The sequence below is a fragment of the Cebus imitator genome, unplaced genomic scaffold (genome assembly GCF_001604975.1).
Source record: "Cebus imitator isolate Cc_AM_T3 unplaced genomic scaffold, Cebus_imitator-1.0 Scaffold253, whole genome shotgun sequence".
NCBI classification, from domain to species: domain Eukaryota; kingdom Metazoa; phylum Chordata; class Mammalia; order Primates; family Cebidae; genus Cebus; species Cebus imitator.
In genome coordinates, this window is record NW_016107568.1 from 1,593,519 (window position 1) to 1,618,229 (window position 24,711).

The 24,711-nt window shown below is 39.9% G+C and overlaps 1 protein-coding gene across 3 annotated transcripts; it reads right to left on the minus strand.

Annotated features, from left to right (window-relative positions):
• Positions 1-1,162: 1,162 nt before the first annotated feature.
• On the minus strand, positions 1,163-21,122 carry FAM111B (FAM111 trypsin like peptidase B). Of its 3 annotated transcripts, XM_017498904.2 has the most exons (5): positions 20,785-21,122; positions 19,508-19,589; positions 19,338-19,387; positions 17,827-17,998; positions 1,163-3,991 (listed from the first exon to the last, which is right to left on the minus strand). In XM_017498904.2, the coding sequence occupies exons 4-5, from the start codon at positions 17,905-17,907 to the stop codon at positions 1,886-1,888; spliced, it is 2,187 nt and encodes a 728-aa protein (XP_017354393.1). In that variant the 5' UTR covers positions 17,908-17,998; positions 19,338-19,387; positions 19,508-19,589; positions 20,785-21,122; the 3' UTR covers positions 1,163-1,885. The 3 variants fall into 3 exon arrangements, with proteins under 3 accessions (XP_017354393.1, XP_017354394.1, XP_017354392.1); XM_017498905.2 differs by lacking the exon at positions 19,508-19,589; XM_017498903.2 differs by lacking the exon at positions 20,785-21,122 and having other exon boundaries at positions 19,508-20,419.
• Positions 21,123-24,711: the final 3,589 nt, after the last annotated feature.

Below are 24,711 nucleotides of genomic sequence, written 5' to 3' on the forward strand. Positions count from 1 at the left end.
TTAGTTCTTTGTAGATTCTGGATATTAGCCCTTTATCAGATGAGTAGATTGCAAAAATTTTTTCCCATTCTGTTGGTTGCCGATTCACTCTGTTGCTGTACAGAAGCTCTAAATTTTAAATTAGATCCCATTTGTCTATCTTGTCTTTTATTGCCACTGCTTTTGGTGTTTTAGTCATGAAGTCCTGTCTATGCCTATGTCCTGGATGGTTTTGCCTATGTTTTCTTTTAGTGTTTTTATGGGGTTCCCAGGTTTTATGTTTAAATCTTTAATCCATCTGGAGTTTAATTTTAGTGTAAGGTGTCAGGAAGGGGTCTGGTTTCTGCCTTCTGAACAATGCTAGCCAGTTTTCCCAACACCATTTATTAAACATGGAGTCCTTTCCCCATTGCTTGTTTTTGCTGGGTTTGTCAAAGATCTGATGGTTGTAGATGTGTGGTGTTTCTTCTGGGGCCTTTGTTCTGTTCCATTGGTCTATGTCTCTATTTTGGTACCAGTAGCATGCTGTTTTGATTACTGTAGCCTTGTAGTATAGTTTGAAGTCTGGCATTATGATGCCTCCAGCTTTGTTCTTCTTACTTAAGATTGTCTTTGCTATGAGGGCTGTCTTGTGATTCCATATGAAGTTTATAGTGTTTTTTTCCAGGTGAAGAAGGTGATTGGTAGCTTGATGGGGATAGCATTGAATCTATAGATTACTTTGGGCAGTATGGCCATTTTCACGATATTAATTCTTCCTAATCATGAGCACGGAATGTTTTTCCATCGGTTTGTGTCCTCTCTTATTTTGTTGGCAGTGGTTTGTAGTTCTCCTTGAAGAGTTCCTTTACATCCTTTGTTAATTGTGTTCCTAGGTATTTTATTCTCTTTGTAGCAATTGTGAATGGGAGTTCGCTCTTGATTTGGCTCTCTGTTTGTCTGTTATTGGTATATAGGAATGCTTGTGATTTCTGCACATTGATTTTGTATCCTGAGAGTTTGCTGAAGTTGCTTATCAGTTTGAGAAGATTTTGGGCTGAGATGATGGGGTCTTCTAGATACACAATCATGTCATCTGCAAAAAGAGACAGTTTGGCTTCCTCCTTTCCTAATCGAATACCCTTTATTTCTTTTTCTTGCTTTATTGCTCTGGCTAGTGTAGTATGCTATGGTGTATATGTGTCACATTTTCTTTATCCAGTCTACCGCTGATGGGCATTTAGGTTGATTCTATGTCTTTGCTATTGTGAATAGTGCTGCAATGAACATATATATGCATGTGTCTTTAAGGTAGAACACTTTATATGCCTTTGGTTATATACTCAGGAATGAGACTGCTGAGTTGAATGGTAGCCGTTTTAAGTTCCTTGAGAAATCACAAAACTGCTTTCCACAATAGCTGAACTAATTTACATTCCCACCAGCAGTGTGTAAGCATTCCTCTTTCTCTGCAACTGTGCCAGCATCTGTTATTTTCTGACATGTTAATAACAGCCATTCTGATTAGTGTGATGACATTTTGTCAGTTTGCATTTCTCTAATGACTAATGATATTTGGTATTTTTTCATATGCTTGTTGGCGATATGTATGTCCTCTTTCGAAAAGTGTCTGTTCATACCCTTTACCCACTTTTTAATGGGGTTGCTTGTTTTTTGCTTGTTAATCTGTTTAAGTTCCTAATGGATTCTGAATATTATATCTTTACTGGATGCTTAGTTTGCAAATGTTTTCTCTCATTCTGTAAGTTGTGTGTTTACCCTGTTGATAGTTTCTTTTGCTCTGCAGTAGCTTTAATTCGTTATCATTTGCCAATTTTTAGTTTTGTTGAAATTGCTTTAGGTGTCCTTGTCATGAAATCTTTGCCAAAAATTACTGGCATATTTTCTTGAAGACAGCATCTGTTTTCTAACATTCCATGGGTTCAATCTGATGATCTTGAAGTGGTAATTTTTGTTTATTTTTCTCTTCATTGTAAGTCTCAAGTTTCTCATCATTTAATAAATTATACAAGCTCTCATTTGTCTCTTTAATATCACAAAGAATGGAATCCATAGAATAACCAAATTCAATAAGGGCATACACATTATGTCCATGTTTATAAAAATGCCCAGTGGTATGCAAAGCAACTAATTTTCCAGATGCATTGAACACTGGGGAGCCTGAGGATCCATCAGAGAAACAAGTATCATAACTAAGCATTTGTGTGTTCCAAATCTCTGATAGGAAACTTCTTTGGGTAAACATATGGCATACATTACTGTTGGTACCAGGGAGATCTACCCAACCCTCTTGACAATGATTTGGATATTTTTTCAATCGTTCATTTACAGGAATCACAGCACAACCATCTATTTTCTTGATCTGGCCTTCGGGATGACCAATTAAATAAATCAAACCAGTAGATGGTGGAGGAGAAATTTGTCGCCATAGGCCCGGAGGAAATGCATCTCCATTTTCATTTAGTTTTAAAATGGCATAATCTAGAGTTTCATTGGACATTTCAAGCCATGGCTCAATAAAAAACCAGTTGTCACCAGTAGGGCTGAACTCTGTGTAAGTGAAGGTTACCTTTGCACATTGGCTAATTATTTGTGGCCACAAGCTTTGATCTGTGTTTTTACCCACCATAAGTTCTACAACATGTTGACAGGTGAAAATATAACCACCATTGAAGACAAAGCAAGTAGCATTGCCTGTGTTTCCATTATTGTTCCATTCCAGGAACCCAACTGACTTGCTAAGATAAGTAAGTTGTTCACAGGTTGCAACTGAAATAGAATTTGCAGTAGTTTTTCCAAATAACTTTTCATATATGTCGAATTGGCTAGATGGTGAAAGATTCATTCTCTTCTGTTCTTCCTGAAAATATTTTCTCACCCACTGTGCCTCCTCTTTAAAATTTGGATACTGAGATATTATGGTTTCATTCAATATTTGCAAATTCTTTAAGAGGTTAGTTGCCTCCTTTTGGACATCCAGATTAATAGCACACTGCCTACCCAGATGCGGCCTCTGCTTAACTTGTGAGGTTATTTTCCTATATTTACTGTCCAAACTACCAATGTAATTAGTTCTAATCCCGGGAACTGTCTGGTGAGTTTTACCTTTAATATCATGCCCTAGATTCTGAGGTTGGAGAATTTTCTCTCTGCTGTGTTCTACATCTTCGGTCTCTCCATCTCTCTCTTGTTTGTGGACCAGACTCTGGTGATTAATTTCATCAGTGGCATTTTCATTCTGTTTAATTTCTTTATGGATGCCTTTCTTTTGTAATGTTTCTTTTTTTGAAATGTCCATTTCTAAGACTTTTCCAGATACTTCATCAACAATGGACTGTTTTCCATAGATTTTATTATGACCTTCCATTAGTTTCCATTTAAATTCATCTATATCAGAGCGAAATCGGCCATCCTTGCATAAGGCTTCTTGAATAGTCTCACCCTTCAAGGCATAAATACAAAGTTTACTTCCTTTTTCATGAAGTGTCTTGATCTTAACAATCTTCTTTATTGTCCTTCCAATAGCAACAACATAAAAAAGAATGCATTCCATGTTTGGATTTTCATATTGACGTAATATGTGTCCATCTTCTTCACTACTATTTTTTTTACCAATTGTAATTTTAAAATGAGAATCAATAGGCAGGCACTTGAGAGGCATTCCTAAATTTATATATCCAACTATTGTTTTTTCTTCATAAACAATAATGTTCTTATTACAATGATTCTTCATCCTTTCACTGAAATGCTCATTAGCACTCAGAGCTGAGTCGATACTCTCACTGGGATTACCATAGGCTGTAAACACACTGTGGTCTAATTTTCCGGAGTTTTCATTCAAAGTGAAGGTGAAACAACATTCTCTATTGTTCAAATTTAGATTCTGAATTCCCAGGGCTGTTTCATCCGTGTTGATTTCACTTTTAAGCTTAAAGGTGCTGCTACACTCTCTTATGCCAGATAGACAATGATCAACAGGTGTGTCAGCACATGTCCGCTTTATCACAGTATCCTTAAAAAGAAAAGATTAAAGAGGTTAAAAAGAATAACCTTTAATAATATTTCATATTTTTTCTAATGATAGAACCAATAGATATTATGAGGAAGAATTGGATAATGGTTAACAAATAATGGAGAAAAAAATCAGTCACTGTTCTATTACCAGGCATACTCATTCTACATTTTATTTTTATTTTTTTCCCCTGTATACCTTGATTTTGTTTTTTTGATTTTAAAAGTAGAACTCTGATTTTCCACAATGGTTCTAAGACCATTTAATGGGGGGAAGTAATCATCTTTGTAACAAATGTGCTAGAATAACTGGATATCCAAATACAAATAAATGAGTTGGACTCCTACTTTATACCTAACTCAAATGGATCAGAAATGGCCCTGTATTGGTTCATATGCAGATCTAAATCTTATGTTTCTTAAATACCGTGTTGTGTATGAGTTTATTTTTCATTAAGCAATCTGTCACTACTTTGTGTTATTAAGCAACCTTGAAAACCACAAATTGAGGCGCTATAGAATATTTCAATGTATAATAATTCGTAATCCATTCTTTCAGTGCTGAATATTTAGATTATTTCTAGATTTTAGTCTAACTATGAAGAAACGTTCTACAAATATGACATTTTTTTTGTCTGCACATCTGAATATTTCCATAGGTCATATTCCCAGTAGTGGAAATACTGCAACTAAGGATATAAAAATATTTTGCAACATATATTCTGCCTCCCAGAGAATTGTATCAACTCTGTCCCTTCTCTCCAGCTGCTCAAGGAGACCAACCTCAATCCTGTGATTGATTCCTTAAAATTATTTGTGTTTCCATTTTAAATGTTTATCAATTGATAGATGAAATTCTATCTAATCTGAATGTTTTTAGAATGCACATTTATTCACTTACTAGTAAAGGTGGACTTACTTAATTTATCTTTTGGATATTTGAAACATCACCTTTCAAAAATTCCCATTAAAAATCTGTTTAGTTGCTGTTCTGTCAATGGTTTTGATAGTACTAAGAAAATATATTTTGGTGAAAAATATTATATGTAAAAAATATTATATGACAGGAGTCAACATAACTTAGAAGGAAATCATTGTGAAGCCTGAAGTCCTGGATCTAGTCTATATGAATAGAGGAATAAGCCTGGAGAGTAAAATCAGGAGGGACAGCTGGGCTTGGATCATTTAGTAGGTAGGTGCAAGAGAATAAGCCTAGCTTTTAGGAACAGTGATTTTCCTTTTTGTCTTGGTGCTCGCCTATCACCTCATGTTTTCAAATACTTATTGCCCAAATCTATCTCTGTAACACTTACCTCTCATCTAAGCTCCAGATATTAATATTTCGTTGCCTCTTTGACATCTACTCTTGGATACATCAGAGGCATTTCACTGTTAATCCCTTCAAAACCAGAGTTACAAATTTAATTGTGTCCCTCTTCCTGTGTTCCTAAATCTGATAATGGTGTCATTACCCATTTGAGGACCCAAGCTAGTATCCTGTGAATAGTCCTCAGCTTTTACTATATATGTATATGCCCCTAAATAAGTGTAAGACAATGATAGTTTTAAAACAAATTCAGATTTAGTGGTTATCCACGAGAATGAGAAAGGGGGATAAGATGAAGGAGAGACACACTATGCCTCTAATGATTTGTAGTGTGTTACTTTTTAAGTTGGGAAGGAGATACCTGAATGTTTATTATATGAAATATAAGGTGTCACCAACTGCTTTTGCATATATAATATGTTTTATAGTTTCTTAAAAACACAGCATATAAGAGATAATGGGTATACATAGTTTCATTTTGCTTGTTTTGATTTTATATAAACACATCCAGCTGAATGTGTTCTGTGATTTGCACCACTTTTTTTGAGGTTCATCCTAGTTGATGAAGTTCTATATCAACTTTTACATTTAGAGATAATTCACTGAAGAAATCAACTGTTTATGCACATTTCTGTTATTTCTGGGGTTTTTCTACTAAAAGCAGTGGAAAGTTTTGCTATGATATTCTCGAATGTGCTTCCTGGTGCATGCGTGCAAGGGTGTCTCTCAAGAATACACTTAGAAATAGAACTGCTCAACTTCAGAAATAGATTTGAGCCATAAGTATTTGAAAACATGAGGCAATAGGAGAGCAAGAAGAGAAACTGTGTAATCCCCTTTGTTATAATATGTATTGCTATATTATTTTACAAAATGGTTTAATATATTGCCATATAATTTTACAATGTTGTTCCACCTTGCACTCCCACCAGTGGGAAATGAGAGTTCTCATTATTTTATGTCTTCATCAAAGCTTGATATTATCCATGTTTTAATGCTTCCCAGTGTTGTTGGTGTGAATATCATCTTATTGAGGGTTTAAACAGTTTCCTAATTACTAAAGGGATTGAATACTTTTTCACGCTTCAGTCTCTACAATGCTTATGTCTTTTGTTCATTCTTCTACTGGATTATTTTTCTTTTTATTATTGATTCTAGAAGTACTTTAAATATTGTAGACACAAATTGCTTATTCATCATTTGTGTTAAACATATTCTGAATTTCTTTTTGATTTTTCATTCTCAGGTGTCATAAAAAACAGGAGTTGTTAATGTTAATGTTGTCAAATTTATTAATCTTTTTATGTCATTAGAACACCTTTCATAAGATATATTCTTTTTTTTCTAAAAACTGTAAAGGTTTGCTTTTACCATTCAAGTTTTTAATCTGGAGTTATTTTTTGTATCTAGCTTGAAGTAAGTATCACTTTTCATTTTTTGCATGTGGATAACTAATTACTATAGCAATACTGACTGCATTGTTCATTTTTTCTCAACTGATCTGTACTGCCAGTTTTGTCACATAAGACTGTTATGGGTTGAACTGTGTCCCCTCAAAATTCACGTTACAATCCTAACCCCTACTACCTCAAAATGTGACCTTATTTGGCTATACAGTTCTTGTTAATATACTTAGTTAAGGTGAGGTCACACTGCAGTAGGATGGGCCCCTAATCCAATACCCCTAATTTCCTTAAAAAGGGGGAAATTTAGACATAGAGACAGAGACACACAGAGGGAAGATGATGTAAAGAGCCATAGGCAAAACATGGCCAACTACAAGCCAATGAGAGAGTCCTGGAACAGAGCTTTCCCTCACAGCCCTAACAGGTCATCAACTCTGCTGAAATCTTGACCTTGGACTTTGAACCTCCAGAACCATGGGACAATGCATTTTTGTTGTTTAAGTCATACAGTTTGTGGTACTTTATTACTCCCAAGAGACTGTCTTGTCTGGATTTTGTAACAAAATACGTGATGTAGAGCCCTCATGATCTAATCACCCACCAAAGCCCCATCTCATAATGCCATCATCATAGAGATTAGGATTTAAATATATGAATTGTAGAGGATGCAAAGATTCATGTCATAGCACAAACTAATACAAATATATTTTCATATAATTTGTTGGTCTATCTCTACTCTCTCTGCTCTGTTCAAATGGTATATTTTTCCATATATTTACCAAACACTGTTTTAATTTTGAGTTTTCCTACTCATTAGTATATCTTCATATTGATTTATTTCCTTTTCATGTCTTCAACAAAATAATTTTCTCCATAAATGGTTAACAATTCATTTTTACATTTATTCCTAGGTAAATATTTCTCTAGGTATTATAAAATAATTTTGGGGTACCACATTTTCTGATATTGCTTACTAAGCTAAAATCCATCGTTTTGTAAATATCAATGTTAAATCTAGCCAATTTGCTACATTACAATCATTCTAATATTTTATCTATAAATCTTTTAGATTTCAAAAATAGATAATGATATCAACTGTGGATATTTCATGAATGTGCTTTGTTCTTTTCAATCATCAAATATTATCTTTTACTAATTTTTCTTAACGCATTGCATTGGCTAAAATAAATTTTATTTACCAGCTAAATAAAGGCAACCATAGTGAGCACTCCTCTATTCTCCTTCATTGTAAAGGAAATACTTATAATAAATCATTATAAATATTATAAGTATTTAACATGATGTTCCCTGTGAGATTTTTGAAGATGCCCTTAATCTAGCTAAGAAGCCTTCTGGTATATTTATATTTATATATTTGATATTAATAGGGGCAGCCAAGGTAAAGTAAGCCCATTATAGCCCATAATTTCCACTAATTAAAATTAAAGCCTCTTGAAAAATTTAAAAAGCAGCATCCTGAGCTTCTACTCTGGCCACCATGGAATAACAAAGAACTAATTTACACACCTGCCTGAAAGACCTGGCGAAATAGACAAAATAAACAAAATGGTTTCCAAGACATTGATTATTAGTCAAGGAAGGACAGTGATCCTTGAGAAACAGAAAAAAAAAAAAAGATGCAAACTCTATGACTGCCCCAGCTTACTGCCTGAAGAGAAGCTATAGGCCACTGTGCAGGGAAAAGAATCCAGGCAAAGCTCAGTAGCAAATGAATTGAGGAAAAGGAACTGAGTTCTGGGAAGCCAATGGGCTTAGCTTTCGAAGGGCAGGAGAGGGTCCCCATGAGTCTTCAGATGAGTAGTGATCAGTATATGCATGTGAAGAAATCACCTAAGTCAGGGAAACCATCTACCCAAAAAGATTAGAAGGAGCAATCCCTGGAGCTCTTACAGGGCTGGGAATAGTTGTTGTTCCCACCAGACATAGCAAAAACATCATAATTCATGGGGCATTGAGTACAATACTGAAAAGAATATTGTCTCAACAATATGGAAAAATATCCCCATAATATACAGGAAAAACATTGCAGGAAAAGAAGATTGCATGCCAAAATAAGCATAAATGCAAGAACTAATAGGTAAATGCCAGGAATTCAAGGTTGGTTTAACTTTTGAAAACTATGTCACTGTAATAAGCCATTTAGAATAATTAAAATTTCTCTATATACGTAGAATCATCTCAATAGACACATAAACAGCATTTGGTAAACCTAAGATCTATTTCTAATAAGAATACCTGCAACCTAAGAATAAAAGGGAACTTCTTCAACCTCATGAAGAACATTTATGAAAAACTTACAGGTAACATCATACTTAATGGTATAGGTTTGAATGTATTCCCAAGACTAAAAAAAAGGCAAGAATGTCTGCTCTGGCAAATTCTATTCACAATTCTGCTGGAAGTTTAAGCCAGGGCAATAAAAAAAAGAAGGAAATAAAAGGCATTCTGAATCAGAAAAAAATTAATACAATTATCATAATTCACAGATGATAGGTAATCTATGTAGAAAACTTAACAAGACGTGCAAGAGCTTTGTCCTAAAAAATATCATAGGAAATTAAACAACCTGGGAGCCAAGGGAAGGAACAGGCTGGCAAGGAGAAGGATGCCCCAGGACTGAAGGAAGAAGAACAGGATTTGGAGGCAGGAAACCTAAGGATTATTCACCCTCACTTCCTAGAACTGAATCAAAAGGAAAATCCCACCTCTCCACAATCAAGTAACAAAAGAATCAGAGGCTACTCCCTTTGCAAATCATGGCCCCAATTCCTGCTTTCCACTGCATTGCAGATGAAAAATGGAAAGTAGCTCTGGTTGCTCCCCTCCTGCAACCAATCAAACTGGTTGTGGACCACTACTTCATTTACATAGGGTTAAACAAAGTAACAAATGAAAAGCCTCTAGAGGATATTTAAACCCCAGAAAATTCTGTAACCAGTGCTTTTGAGTCCCTTGCTCAAGCCTGCTCCCACTCTGTGAAGTGTACTTTCATTTCAATAAATCTATGCTTTTGTTGTTTCATTCTTTTGTTGCTTTGTTTTTTTACAAATTCATTCTTTAAAATGCCAAGAACCAGGACAACTTGCAGTCAAGACCCTCTACTGGTGACAGGAGGATTGGGGAGTCACTCCCTCACTCCCAAACCTTGAGGAAGGCTTTGACTGGGGTGCAGATTCCTTGAAGGCCAGAACAAGGTACTAACTGGCCTGAGGATTCAGTGTCCGTCCCTGTGAAGCCTCTGTGGGAGGGAGGAAGCACACATCTAGGCTCTGCTACATTTACCACCCAATGTGTGACCTTGGGCAACTTGTTTAACATATCTGAGCTGTGGTTGGTAAGTGAGATAATATATGTGAAAGTCCAGGCTCTTATGGGGACCCTTGGTAAGTGTGAAGGAAGTGAAAACTTTTGGGGTAATCATACTTGCATCCCTAAAGGAGGATGTAAAAACCCGGCCTCCTCCTAATCTCTTCAGAAACTATCAAAAGCAAACATGCCAAACAAAATGTAATTGTTCTTTCTACACTTTCATGTGACCTGAGTTCTTAAGGAGACAGTACAGAAAAGTCCCCATGCCAAAAAAGAGTGGAAGAGGGAGGAGAGTCTAGGGATAGAAAATTAGAATTAAAACGTCTCTTCCTTTTCAAGGTTGTGGGAAAGCATGTGGTAGTGGTGGTAGGTTTTCTGCTTAAGGTATAGCAAGATCTCTAACTAAATAGGGTAAATCAAATTATCTGGCCCATTCAGAGAGGCAGGCCGGCCCCCTGTGACTTTACTCAAAGACATTCAAAGCAACTGCACTTAATTTGTTTTCCCTCTAGAGTGAGAAAGAGGGAAGGTTACAATTGTCTGTGCATCTCCCATTGAGACGTTCCCTGATTCTGTCACTGCCTCAGAGACCTGGTAAACATCCTAGGACTTGACAAATAATGGAGAAATGGAAGGGCTTTGTTCATGGCCTCTCACATTCAGTGTCTACTAGACAACTAGGACTCAACCTGCCTCATAGTCCCAGTCTGGGTCTGAATTCCTGTCACCATTCTGCATCAGAATCACCAGGAGTTTCTTGAATCACAGATTTCTGGGGCTTAACCCAGAGGATGTGACTGAGTATGTCTGGGGTGAAGTTTCAGTTTTTGTTGATCCTGCCGGCCTAGGTGCCAGGCTTTGAGAATCACTGAGCAAAAGGCAAAGAGCAGCTGGCTAGCCCCAGCTAGCTTAGCTCCTCTATACTCTGAGGCCTTCCCTTGATGTCTCCCAACTGCCCTCTCCTCAGGCAGGAGTCCCAGAAGCCAGTCACTCTTTCCTGCATAGCTCTGGGCCCCAGAAAAGGGGCTCACATGGGAAAGGAGGACCTGGCTCTGTTGAAGGTCCCTTCACTGAGACCTAGAATGCTCTGTGGGAAGGACCTTCTGGGATGCAGCATTTCACTTAACCAGGAGGCGAGTATCTAGACTTAAAATCAGAATAAATCATTGGATTGGGTAATCTGCACTCACTGTATGCCTTCTAAGAGTTCATGTGTGGACAGGCATATTTGGAGATGCCTGTTATGGTTTGTTGGTAAGAACAGAAGTTAGAGTCAGCAGAATTTAGAGCAACATGTTCTGTCAGCAAGATAGCTAGAGAAACAGAAATCACTGAGGAGCAATAAGGAGGAAGTGACTAAGGCCCAGGACATGAGCCAGAGTCTAGGTGGAATCTAAGCTGAGATTCTAAGATTCTGGAGTCTCCTAGGTACCTCCTCAGTCTCAAGGCCTTGGAGTCGAGGTGGAATTGACCACATCCACAGCACTCACACAGTGAGATTACTCCCAACCCCAGCAGGATAGCCAGAGAGGCAAAGAATGCATCAAGAGGTAAATATCCTAGTGAGACAGAGTAGGAATGGGACTCTGCCTCCACCCCCAATAATGCATTTTTCCACACCCACTGACTACCAGACCTTGCCCTTCCACTGCTGCCATCCCCACTGACTGGCAGACCTTAAAGAAACTAAGATAAGAAGCATTCTACCATAAATCTCATTCAAGGGCATTAACCCTATCACCTGCAAGCACACAGGACCAGAAGAATGACTAATCTTTACCCCTTGCCTCATTATAATATGAAAATCCTCACCCAGGGTGGGACTTATTTATTCACCATTTTTTCATCATGTGATATAAGTACTAACATGAATTCTCACTGAGCCTGCATACTCTACACTCCACCCAACACATGTCATGATATTAACATATCTCATGCTTTTCATGTCACCTCTCTTAAAACACCAAAAAGATCTTTCCTTTGGGAGCCATCTGGAGAACTCTCATGCTGTCTCCCTTGTATTCATGCATAAGTCCCTAATAAAGCCTTGTCTGGGAAACTAGCTTGGCTTTGTGTCAATTTCTACTGCATAGGAGCCTAAGAACTTGTGGCTGCTAAGACAGGAAGTGGGGAGTTTTAGTGTGATGGATGCCACAACAGTGGCAGATATGGGGAACTGGATGACACGGTAGGACCTCCAGGTGTTAAAAGCAGAAACACCATGGGTATGAGTGGTGGCCTTAGCACCAAACCTTCCTATTCCTTGACTTTCTCTACCTTTTTCTCCAGATTGTAACAGACTCAACTCTTGTCTTTCCCTGACCCCGACTTCTAAGTCTGACCAGGGTTGAGGAAAGAGGAATAGCATAAAGAAAGAGAGAAAAGTGGCCCCCATTCCAACCGTCTGACCACTCCTGTCTGATGAGGAAAACCGAGGCATGTTTCTTAGAGAGTTCCAAGTCTAATGAAAGGGACACAGGTACTGATTATCATATGAAAATCAATAAGCACTAGACTTGTTGGTCAGTCAACAAGCACCCTCTCACCTCTGAACCTTTGTACTTTCTGCTTTCTCTGTCTTCAATGTTCTTCCTCAAGATATTTCCATCTAAGACTCAACACCTCACTCAGTTGAAGTCTCAGATATCACCTTATCAGAGAAGCTGACTATGACCCTTTCCAAAACAGCTTCTTCCATTCTCTTTTCCCTTCTGCCCATATCAAAACTCACAGGCACATGTGCATGCACACACACACGCACAATTTATTTTTCCCTCTATAGTGTAAGCTCCAAGAGAACAAGGATATCACTGTATTCACTGGTATATCCTTGGTGCCTATGACATACCACGCATGTAGGTTTGCAAAAAATGTTCACTGAATAAATGAACAAAGTGATTACTGTCTTAGCCAATGAGAGAAAACAAAGAAAAAGGCAAAGTTCCTGTCAGTGCTAAAGTGTTTGTGTTTTAGGGTCAAAACCCACTTGTCATTTCTGCTCCCTCTCTGGCCTCCAGTTTAAGCCCTAAATTCTCCATCTCTCTTTTCCTTCATAACTCTCATCCATTCCATCACCTCCTCTCTGCCCCTCCAACTCCCAGCCTCAGGCCACTCCAGGTCCTCTCCTCTTTAGCCTGGATGCCCGTGGAATAGCCTTTACTTTTCAGTCCTCTGTCCCTTCAAGCATCTTCCTATCACCTCTTTTCCAAGGCCCATGAAGGTGGAGTGTTTTAGTCCTTGCCCACCCCTCTCTCTGCCCCGTCTCCTGCTGCTCAGCTCCTCTCTCCTTGGTTCCAACTACACTGCACTCTCAGGCCCTGGACACGAAGCCCTAGCCAATCTCAGGGCTTCTGCACTCACCATTCTGTCTGGCCTTCCCTTGGGTGTTTGTAGGGCCTCTTCGGGGGCCTCTCCACTTCCCCAACCACAGTAGCACTCTCAGCCATGTACTCGCCCCTTTCTATTACCTTCGTATGTTCTTGATCCAGTAACTAAACGTTTCTATTTGTCTGTTTCCTTAATTGTGTCTTTCCCTCTTTGAAAGGTGAGGTTGACAGAGCTGGGACCCTGTCCCCTTTCACATGTCCAGTCCCTAAAGTAGGAGCCGGTCAATAAAGTTTGCTAACTGAGGGTTCAGGCTTCAAATGCAACCTGAACAAATATCTCTCCTCTGTTTTCTGTCAAATTGGAAAACATTTCCCTCCTGGTATGGTGAGACTCCCATAAGATGTGTATAAAGTTCCCGGTAGACTGTAGATTCTGGCGTACATAAGTCCCAATAACTTCTGATCTTGAACATCCAGTTTGCAGGGGGCTCTTAGTCTAGGGGCCCCTGATGGAGACATGACTTCATCTGTATAGAACTTTTTCTGGGGAGAGACATTCCAGTGCTGGAGGTCTCTCCTTTGAGGAATTTAGGGAGGGTGGAGGAAGTAAGGGTTTCTAGTCAAAGGACCAAGACAGTACAGACACACTCCAGAGACCTAGACGTAATAGCAGAAAGTCTGCTAGGAGGAGCCACTTACAGTTCAGTGGAAAATCTTACAGTTGCATGATGCTAAGATGACTAACCTCTGTCACTCGTTCCTTGTACTTCTGATCTTTCCAGTTCTCGCCTTGTCTGGTGGCCTTGGAAAGAGTAGTGCACCAGTCACATTGCCCCTTCAACCCCCCCCACTCCCTACCCTGCCTTTATCCACCAGATTTGCTATTCTCCCAGATGCCCCATGGCAAAAGAAATTAAACAAGACCAAAATAAATGGAGAATGTACCTTGTTCAAGATTGGAAGACTCACTGTTAAGATGCTAATCATCCACAATTGAGTTAATTTTTTTACACAATTAAAACACAATTTATACAAACACATAAACTTTGATCCAGATATTGCACCACACACACAAACACAAACTTAAAATCAGTCGTAGACTTAAACCTAAAACTATAAACTTCTGAAAGAAAACTTAGAAATGTTTTTTGTGATCTTAGATTTATCAAATTTCTTTGATGTAAAAAACAAAAGCATGATCCACAAAGAGAAATATATATAAAGTGAACTTTCGTCAAAATTGAAAGCTTTTCCCTCCCAAAACAGTACTAAGAGGATGAAAAGACAACCCACAGAGAGATAAAATATCAATATCACAAATGTTATGAGAAAAGCAATGACAAAGGACTTATTGCCAAAATATGTAAAGCCCTCTTAAAACTCGGCAATAACTAACCAGTATAAAAATGGACAAAATATTTTAATAGACACTTCACCAAAGATGTGGATGATATAAGAATATGAAAAGATGCTGAAATCATTAGTCATTAGTAAAATGCAAATTAACCACAAAAAGATGCCAGTACCTACCTGTGAGAATGAATAAATCAGAAAAATTTTGTGTTGATAAGTACATGAAACAACTGGAACTCTCGCACATTGGTAGTGAGGATGCAAAATCATATGGCCATTTTAAAAACATTTTGACAATTTCTTTTAAAGGTGAAACATTCATTTTCCATGATAGCAATTCCACTGCTATGTGAATCCAAGAGAAATGAAAACCAGTTTTCATATGAAAACCATTATGCAAATGTTCACAACAGCTTTATTTATGAAGTCCCCAAACTGGAAACAATTCAAATGTTCTTCAGTGAGTGAATGCCTAAACAGATTTTGATACACTCACACAGTGGAATGCTACTCAGATATAAAACGAAAAAACCTATCAATGCATGCAACAACATCCATGAATCTTATATAGAATGTTCTAAGAAGCCAAACTCAAAGGGTATGATTCAGTGTGTGTTCCATTTACATGATGTTCTGGAAAAGGCAACACTAGAGTAATGAACAGATTAGCGGTTACCAGGGACTGGAGTGAAAAGGGGTAAGTGGGGAATACAGAGAATTATTTAGAGTAATAAAACCACACAAGGAATTATTTAGGGTGACGGAGCTGCTTTGCTTCTTGATTCTGCTCATGATTACATGACTGTAGGTGTTTGTCATAAGCCATTGGGCTGTATACCAAAAAGACTGAATTTTACTGCATATGAAATAAATAAATTTAAAAGAAACAATAAAAGTTAAAGTCTTTTGAATAATTTGGGTTTGGGGTTTTTTGTGTACATTTCTATCATTTTGTATCTTCTATTTTTTCTAAATTTATATTCCTTTGCTTCATTGCCTCCTTTATTTTTCCTTGATTTTTCCCTTTCGTTCCTTCTCCACAAATCGTTTGGCAGTTTAATACTCTAGTTCTGTTCTATAATTGGATGCCATAGACTTTAGTACTGCCCAACAGAATTTCTGCAGTGATGAAATGTTCTGCATCTGTACTGCCTGATACCACAGCCACATGTGGTTCTTAAGTACCTGACATGTGATTAGTGCAACTGAGAATTTGTATTATTCACCTTTTTCATTATTTGATTTTAGTTAAGTTGAATTGAAATTAAATAATCACATGTGATTAGTGGCAACTCTCTTGAATAAAAATAGCCCTAAGTATTTTAACATTAATACTTAACAAAGTCTAAAGTGAATTGAATAACTCCTAAACAATACAAGGATAAAGTCTGTAAACACATCTCCTTTATTTACAGAAGAAAATCCAGAGCCTACACATGGAATTCAAAGAAGTAAAAGATACTGCAGCTATTTTCCAGAAAGCTATTCTACCTCTCTCCCACTTTTTAGGAGCCATACATGCATGGAAATGAATTCATGGCAGCTTAAGAATATCTGTAAGTGCCCTCGTAGTCACATGGTTTTGTGCAGGAATGGGTGAGCTACTTGAGACAATTAGATTGCAAGGAGAGGTTTCCTCAGGAAACCAGGATAGACTCATTATCGGGAGACTAAAGCCTCTGATATTACTGCAGCTCTATTTGTCACTATGCAGAAAGTCAGCCAGTGTATAACATGAAAAGCAGAACATAGAGACAAAACACACAAACAAGTCCTTGAAGAAACCACTAAATTAAGAGCTCAGCTGAATTCTGGAATATCCACTCATGTGAAGCAATGAATCCATTTTATTGTTTCACAATTAGAAAATATTTTTACTGGCAATATGGGAAGCTCTTATTGACACAAAGCCTACTGTGATCTTGGCACAACACTACCTTACCTATATAGAAAGCATTATTTGCCTACCACATTCTTGAATTATCCTTATATACCATCAAATGCAGCTATTCTGTTCCTCAAATACACTTTCATGTATACATGACTTTACTCAGGCCATTCCTTCATCCTTGATACACTACTGAAATGTTATTCATTGTTTTTTAAAAAACAAATTAATTTTAGACATAATAAATGCATAATTAATGATGCATTAATTAATGTATGCAACTTGATGAGCGTGGAGATACATTATCACCACAATCTATGCCATCAATCTATCACCTCCAAAAGTCTCTTCCTGCCCTCATTTATTATTTTTGTAATAAGAATACTTAACATAAGATCTATCATTTTAGCAAGAATTTAAGCATACAATATTATTAACTATAAGCACCATACTGTACAGATCCCTAGAACTTACCACCTTGTGTAAGTAAACTTTGTACCCCTTGACTAATACCTCCATTTTCCTCTCTTCCCAGCCCCAACAACCACTTCTACATCTATGAGTTTGACAATTTTAGGTTTATTCATTCATTAAGGTCTTTCTCAGATGACACTGCTATAATTTCTTAAATCTAATTAAGCATTCTTTTCTCTGTATTCTAAAATCACTTGTTCACGTCTCAATTTAGTATTATCGTTTTGCATATTTTGAGCAAAATAGTATGGTTCAAAAACCAGTCTCTGTAGTCGGACCGCCTACCTTCAGATTCTTGCTCTGCAGTCTATTACTTCTGCAACTATAAGCAAGTTGAGCTTCAGTTTCTTCTTTTGTAAAATAAGGATGATATTAGTACCTGTTCTATAGTTCTATTAAGTGTTAAATGAGATAATCCATATGATGGGACACAATTCCAGGCACACAGTGTTTTCTCAGTAAACATTAGCTAATTATTTTTGCCTGTCTATACTCTCCATGATGTATCTATATTGTTTGTTAGTCATCTTGTTGATTAAAGAAATGTTTAGCATTATTAACTCATTTTGCTTTCCACAAGCACTTATGTGTATGAACTCCCCAAATATATTTTAAAGAACGTAAGGGAAGGGCTTATAAGTATCATTCTTTAAGAACTTATCTCCACGAACCTCGTATGGCATTATGGTTAGACTATCACTCCAGTGAGTAGTTGTAAAAAAGTAGATATACCTTTGAAACTTCAGGTCTAGTACTCTGGTCACCTTCTGTAGCAATAAGTGACTCATTCTCCTCAGTCTTCATGGAATTCATGATGAGTTCAAAGAGAATATAACTAACTCCACTCCTACTAGTGGACAAGATGGAGAACCAAGGATTGAATTTATTCTGCCACCTGAAATGTCTAAAAAAACAAAAAAGACAAGATCTATGAAATAACAACTTTCAAACCCTGGTCATCAGGTAGTGTGGGACCTCGTCTCTGATATCTGAGAAAGAAGTTATATGAGGTAAGCCCTGTGGCTATCTAGCTTACTGTGTGGAGTTTCCAAGGCATACCTCAGGGAGGGGAAACAGGCAGAGTCTAGCAGTTTCCCTGAGTTGAGAAAGACAAGCTGGGAGTTTTAGGAGGCCAAGATGACTGGAGCTTGTATGGTAGAGAACTAGGGAGAAGAGAGCCACAGGAGCAGAGTATCAGAGTCTGTAGTGGGTATCCCTTGAGATTTCAGCTTGGCCAATGCATGAGTGTAATGAAACTGTTGAAAAGGAGCAGGAAAACAACTACCCAAAAGGAGCAGATGTAGCAATTTCTGAGGCTCATACAGCACTGCGAAAAGTTTCAGTTCCCAAATTCTGACTAGATAACTTCATAATTCATGAAGTATCAGGCAGAGTTGTAAGACCAGCTGCCTCACAGAGGGTTAAATGGACTCATCCATCTCTCTCCGCCTCTGCTAACTGCGTCATCACCCAAGCCAATAAGATTGCCTTCACTTTGTTTCCTCAACAGTCAATCAAGGCCCAAGGTCCGGCCCGCCTACCCATAACCACTAGCTCCAGGCATTTCCTGCTTCTTAATAGCCAATAGGATTGCCTTCACTTTGTTTCCCCAACAGCCAATCAAGACCCACTTACCCAAAGTCCTGCCCGCCTACCAATAGCAACTAGTTTCAGGCACTTCCTTCTTCCTGACAGCCAATAAAATTGCCTTTGCTTTGTTTCCCCAATAGCCGATCAATCGCCTTTCCTTCCCATAAAACCCCATGACCTAATGACCTAAACAGCTGGGCACAACTTCTTTGGCCCCTTCCTGGACCACAGAACCTCGCCTGGGAGCTGAATAAATTGGCTTCTCATTTGCTCATACTTGCCTCAGTTTCCTCATTCTACATCGGCAATAAACCTTACAAGAGTACTCAAAGGTATTGCTTCCAAAGTGGGACAAAATTAGCCGTAGTCCTGGTCCCACCCAACAAATAAAAGCAAGCTTTAAAAGTATAAAATGGTTGCCATATAAAATAGCAATATACTAGAACAAACGTCAAGAAGGTTGATAGGAATGTAAAAATTTCTGGCACCCAGAGTTGTGAAATTAACAAAGCTTGATATCTAGTCAAAAATCAGCAAGCATTTAAAAAGTGGAAAAATATGACCCTAATGACTAGAAACATCCACAAATAGAGACAGATTCAGAAGTGAGAGAGATGATAGAACTAGTAGTCAGGAACATTAAAAGTCATTACCTTGAATTTCTGGCTAAAATGGAGTAACAGGGACTGGATTTCTCCCTATTCTGAAAACAAAACAAAACAGAGCAAAATATATGAAACAATGGTTTACAAGGAACTGGAAACCATACAGTTAAGGACAGTAACAATTGAAATGTGTCCTATAATCTACTCTAGCAGATTACCTTGAGGGAGTCTCCAGGCCACTGTCACAAGGAAGGGCAGCAAGGCAAAGCTAGCTGGAATTCCAGATTTGAGGAGACAAAGCTGAGAGACCAAAATGACAAGAGGTCACAGACCATAGACCTGGAGGGACACCTGAACAGAGAGAGAACTCCGGATATATGAAGAGGGTTCACCTAAAGTATTCACCAGCGTACTGATTAGAGCATCAGCTGAGAAAACTTCCCAGGTTATTTCCCATGAAAGAATCACCCTAAAACTATTATAGCGTAACTTTCCTGCAACCCTCTCCCTGTATCCCTTTTAGGGAATCCCCGCTTCCTCATATCTAGATTAAGGAGTTTGGCTCAGATCAAACTTTTATTGTTCCTGTGAATTGGTTCCTCTGAGCTTTTTAAAAAGGATTCCAGATCCCACCCTCACAGACCCTGATTCAGTATGTCGGGGTGTGGCTATGGAATCTGCGTTTTTACCTGCCTCACCCCACAATCCCCGCCTTAAATGCACACCACGTTGTTTCAACAACTGCCTATGTCACCACAGCATGACCTCCATGCTTTCCTAAAGCCTCATAACCTAGGAAGGTAAACTGTGCTTGCAGCTGTGCTTGCTTACAGAAATAAAGGCTGGATGTCAGTAACCACGGGGCTACAAGATGGGAAAGGAGCTCAGCAGCGCTACAGTAACCTGAATCATTGCTAATTACCATAGGAAATCTCTGCCCAGAAAGAAATGCACCTTGCTAGGTACACGTACTCGTGGTAGGGGTGGGGAGGGAACAGAAAGCACGAGACTGCCACACTCAGCTCTTCCTGGAAAGTCCCATCTCTTGCCAGGAATCCTTGCCCTCAGTCTCCACCTCCATGCTCCAGAAGACCTTAAAAAGCACCCCCTCACTACACCCCGGGGGAGAAGGCACTTTGAGCAGGAGCTCCCCTTCTCAATTCCTTGATCAGTGAATAAAGTTTCTGCTCTGCTTAACTGAACCTGGTCTCGTTCTATGGGTGCGAAGGGCACAAGACAGGGAAAGGACCCACCGGGGTCAAACGAGTCTCTTGAGCTTCAGGAACACCCAGAGGATCCCCATGTATCTTTTCAGGAGTAAAACTCTTGGCTTTTGAAGCTGAAGGGAGGGAAGGGAATTACCACAACAGGCAGGGCTGCCCAGCTCCCCATCCAAAACCTCCTTTACTTCGGGCTGAGGTCCGTCTGCCTATTGCCCTTGCCAGCCACCCCCTAAGAACTCCAGGTTCTACCCAGGACCAGAAAAACCACTCACAGTTCCGGAGAGTCTGTCTAGACAGTGCACGTGCCCGTGTCCACACGGTTTCCAGCAGGTGCTGAAAAGACTACTGGATCGCTGTCAGCCCAACTTTTCCTGCCTGGAAGAGCGCCCTTGCTAGCCTGGGAATTGACACTCTCGCTGGCCAATGGGCGAAGAGTCTCTGGAGGCTGTTTTCTCTCATTGGATGGAAATGACTCATCTCTCATCCACTTTGGAAGGCAATTGGCAAGCTCTAGACAGTGACCGAAGCGACTGGAAGGGATGACAGAGCCAGCCTGCCCGCGCTCGGGTGGGCCGGAAGGCGGGGCCGAGGGGACTGCGCGCCCAGCCGCCCAAGTTCCCTATTTGTCCGGATGACCCATCTATATGCCCCAGCGATCCCCTCCCCCGCACCACTCAGTCCACCGCCCGCTCCCGCCTCCCAGGATAAACTAAGCAATCACTGCCCTGCTCCTTCCCGCTCAGCGGCGTCCCTTGTCTCCTAGTGGAGGATGAGGAGGAGCAATCGCTGCCCAGTTCCTTCCCGCTCAGCGGCGTCCCTAGTCTCCTAGTCGAGGACTAGGAGGAGCAGCGCGGCAGCTGGGCGGGAATGGGAGGTGCCTGTCGGTTTCACAATTTCCCCGCTATTTGATTGCCAGCAGGAGCAACTAGCCCGCGGGAGCTGCAGGGCATAGCCCGCCAAGATGTTTGGCGGTTCCTGCTGTTCTGCAGCTGCGGGGTGGGGGCGGTGACGGGACGGCCGCAGCAGAGAGAGCTACACCCAGATGATGCAGAGGCCCAGCCTCCAGCAGACTGCAGGTCCCAAAGCAGGTTGCACCTGCGTCTGCGTGACATCTGGATGGACTTGGCCTGCCCCGCGTATGAGCCAGCTTCGCGGAGGGACTGGCGAACACCGACAATGCCATCCTGGACGAGGAAGCGGCCACCAGTGCTTAGGCCTGGTTCCTAGGACACGCATTACTGAGTGAGGAATTTTACCCTCCGGATGAAGACTCCAAAGCCTAGCATCCCAAAACCGATGATCAAAGAAGTGCTTTGCATGGGGCTTGAGAAAACATCTTACTGTTCTTCTTGCTGTAGGAACAGAAGGTCTTACTAAGAACCTGAATAGAAGGAGATGCCTTCAGTATTGGGTGTTATTTTTGAGAAGCTGGTTAAAGAAGGGGAGAAGATGGTTGATTAAGGGGTGATGGTGACAATTATTTTGTAACTGGTAGAAGGACAGATGTTTATGTAAAAGTTGAGAGTTTTGATGGAATAATCATGAGCATGTTTCTGAGCTTAATGTCAAATATACAGAGATTCCCTAAAATCACTGCTTAAACTACATGGGTCTTGTGGTGTTTGGAAAGAGCAACTTTGTAAGTATAATTGTAAAAATAAATATCAAACAGAAAAAGAGAAGGGAAAACTTACTCTCTCAAATCGCTGTTATTCTTGAATCATCTGAAAGTGGTACACGTGACTGGCACCAATATCCATCGAGGAGTAAATCATTGCACAAGTGAGGAAGGAGACCCAGCCATCTCGGATCAACTTCCACTTTGACTGCCACACTGCATTTCAATAGAAGACAATGCTGACTGGCGCCTCCTGATTCACCTTCCTGTAGGTGGCAGGCTTGGTCTTGGGGAAACTCTCGGGAAGACACTTTTTACTTAAAACAAAATCAAACACAAAACCTTTTCACATATGAGTCCTAAAACTATAAAACGAAACCCTTTCACATGTGATTCCTGAAGCTGTAAACTGAAACCCTTTTCATATGTGATTCCTGAAGCTGTAAACCGAAACCGTTTTCATATGTGATTTCTAAGGCTGTAAACCTAAGATTCTTCCACGGGTAAATCTAAAGTATAAGCCTACATAAAGGCAGAACCTTTCTTTGTTAGACGAGCTGAATTTGGACAAATTATTTCTCAGCTCCCAGCTGTAATAAAGACTTCTTCCTTCTCCATTTGGCCTTCGGGAGCTCTGTTTCTCGCCGCCGCTCCTGCTACACAAGGAGACTTGATCTTCCTTTCATTGTAGAATCTGGAGGAAAAAAGCTATGAAAAGCAAAAGGTGGCAGAGAATGCTGTTGTGGAAATTACCTGACATCACTGGAGACAGAGAATTTGCCCTGGCAAAAAGCACTCCTTAGGGAGAAGCACGTGCACATTCCGTTAGCATGAAGCACCCGGTCAGCCATATGAAAAAGTCTGGATTTTGTTATAAATGTGAAATTTATCTTAAATGGAGGATTTGAAGCAAGGGAGTAATATACCCTGACATATCTTTAAAAATCACTCTGGCATCTGTGTGTGTGGGACAAAGTCTAGGAGGACAAGAGGAGATGTGGAAGGGAGAGTCAGCTAAGATTCTATCCCAGGATGGCTAAGATGTCGAAGCCCGGACTCAGATGGTAATGGTGGAGGTGTTAGAAATGGCTGGATTCCACATTTATTTTGGAAAGTGAGCCCATAGAATTCGCTTATGGCTGGGGTGTTCCATAAATAAAAGAGAAAGAGGGCTCAGTGATGATTCCTGGGTTTTTGACTTGAGCAGCTAGAAGGATAAAGTCTCTGTTAACTGATATGGGGAAGTCTGAGGAAGAAGACGCTGTGTGTGTCAGGAGTGGTGGGTGTGTGTGTATCAGTAATTCTGCTTTTGACATGTTGACTTGGAGATGCTAAGGCACTCCAACTGAAAAACAAGGAGGGAAGTGGACATTCAACACATGATGCCCAGGGAGGCTTAAGAAGGGGCAAGAGGCCAAACCTGGGTGAGAAGAACATAGGTAAAAATAAAAGATACATGGAGGGTGAAAGCTAGGAAAACTGGGACTTATGATGGTAACAATGTTGGCCATTAACTGAGAATTTTTTTTTTTTTTTTTGAGACAAAGTCTTGCTGTACTACCCAGGCTGGAGTGTAGTGGCATCATCTCAGCTCACTACAACCTCTGCCTCCTGGGTTCAAGCTATTGTCATGCCACAGCCTCCTTAGCAGCTGGGATTGCAGGTGCCTGCCACCACGCCTGGCTAATTTTTGTATTTTTAATAGAGAAGGAGTTTCACCATGTTGGCCAGGCTGGTCTTGTACTCCTGACCTTATGTGTTCTGCCAGCCTCAGCCTCCCAAAGTGCTGGGATTACAGGCTTGAGCCACTTCGCCAAGTCTCAGAAATATAATTAAAGTACAGGGAAAATTAAAGGGGAGAAGAAAGTTCGCAGAGAGATATCGCAGCAGATGATAAATACAAAAGCCTGCCTGTTTCCCGGACCCCCTGTGAGTTAAGTGCTCTGTATTTTACCTCCTAGTGGACTTCTCTTGTTCCTTTGTAATGGTGCTCTATGCAGCACATGCTGCACACCAATTCCAGAGCTTCCCTGCTCCTCAAGCCTAGGAATAGCTATGTGTCTACCTCCTCTTTATTTGCTCCTCACGGGAGTAGCAACTAATCACATGATTGGAATAAGTAACCTGATGCCATTTTTGGTAGCAATCTTCCATTTCTTCCTTAAGTATAAAACGGACCGTCAGAGAGAAACTAATTGCCTAAAGCTGCAGGTTCAGAGTAGAGCTCTTTGCTTTTCCCTTTGAAGCTGTGCTCTGAGAGCTTTGACGCAATCTCACTGCAATTTGACATCAGTGACAGAGTAGGGTTGCTCGGGGAATCTTTTGAGCCACCAAGGAAGCCTCACTTTCAGTTAATGCTTATATGAGGCTGCTGAAGTTGTCTAATATCCCTGGGGACAAAGTGCCCTAAAAAGGAACATTACCTTGGCAGAAAGCATCTTGTTGGCTGGAATTTATTATCAATATGACAAGAATACTTTTGGGCAAGTAACTGGTTGTTGTCAAACCCATAAAAAGAAAAGGCCTCTCACATGGCTGGGAGAGGTGGGAATGGATGAAGCACTAAGGTCAGGTCTGATGA

Bases quoted from the DNA above. Each gene is read 5' to 3' on its own strand.
- FAM111B (XM_017498905.2), bottom strand. From the start codon at position 17,907: ATGAATTCCATGAAGACTGAGGAGAATGAGTCACTTATTGCTACAGAA. The intron at 3,992-17,826 runs GTATATCTACTT...TTTCTTTTTAAG, and splicing joins CTAGACCTGAAGTTTCAAAG to GATACTGTGATAAAGCGGAC.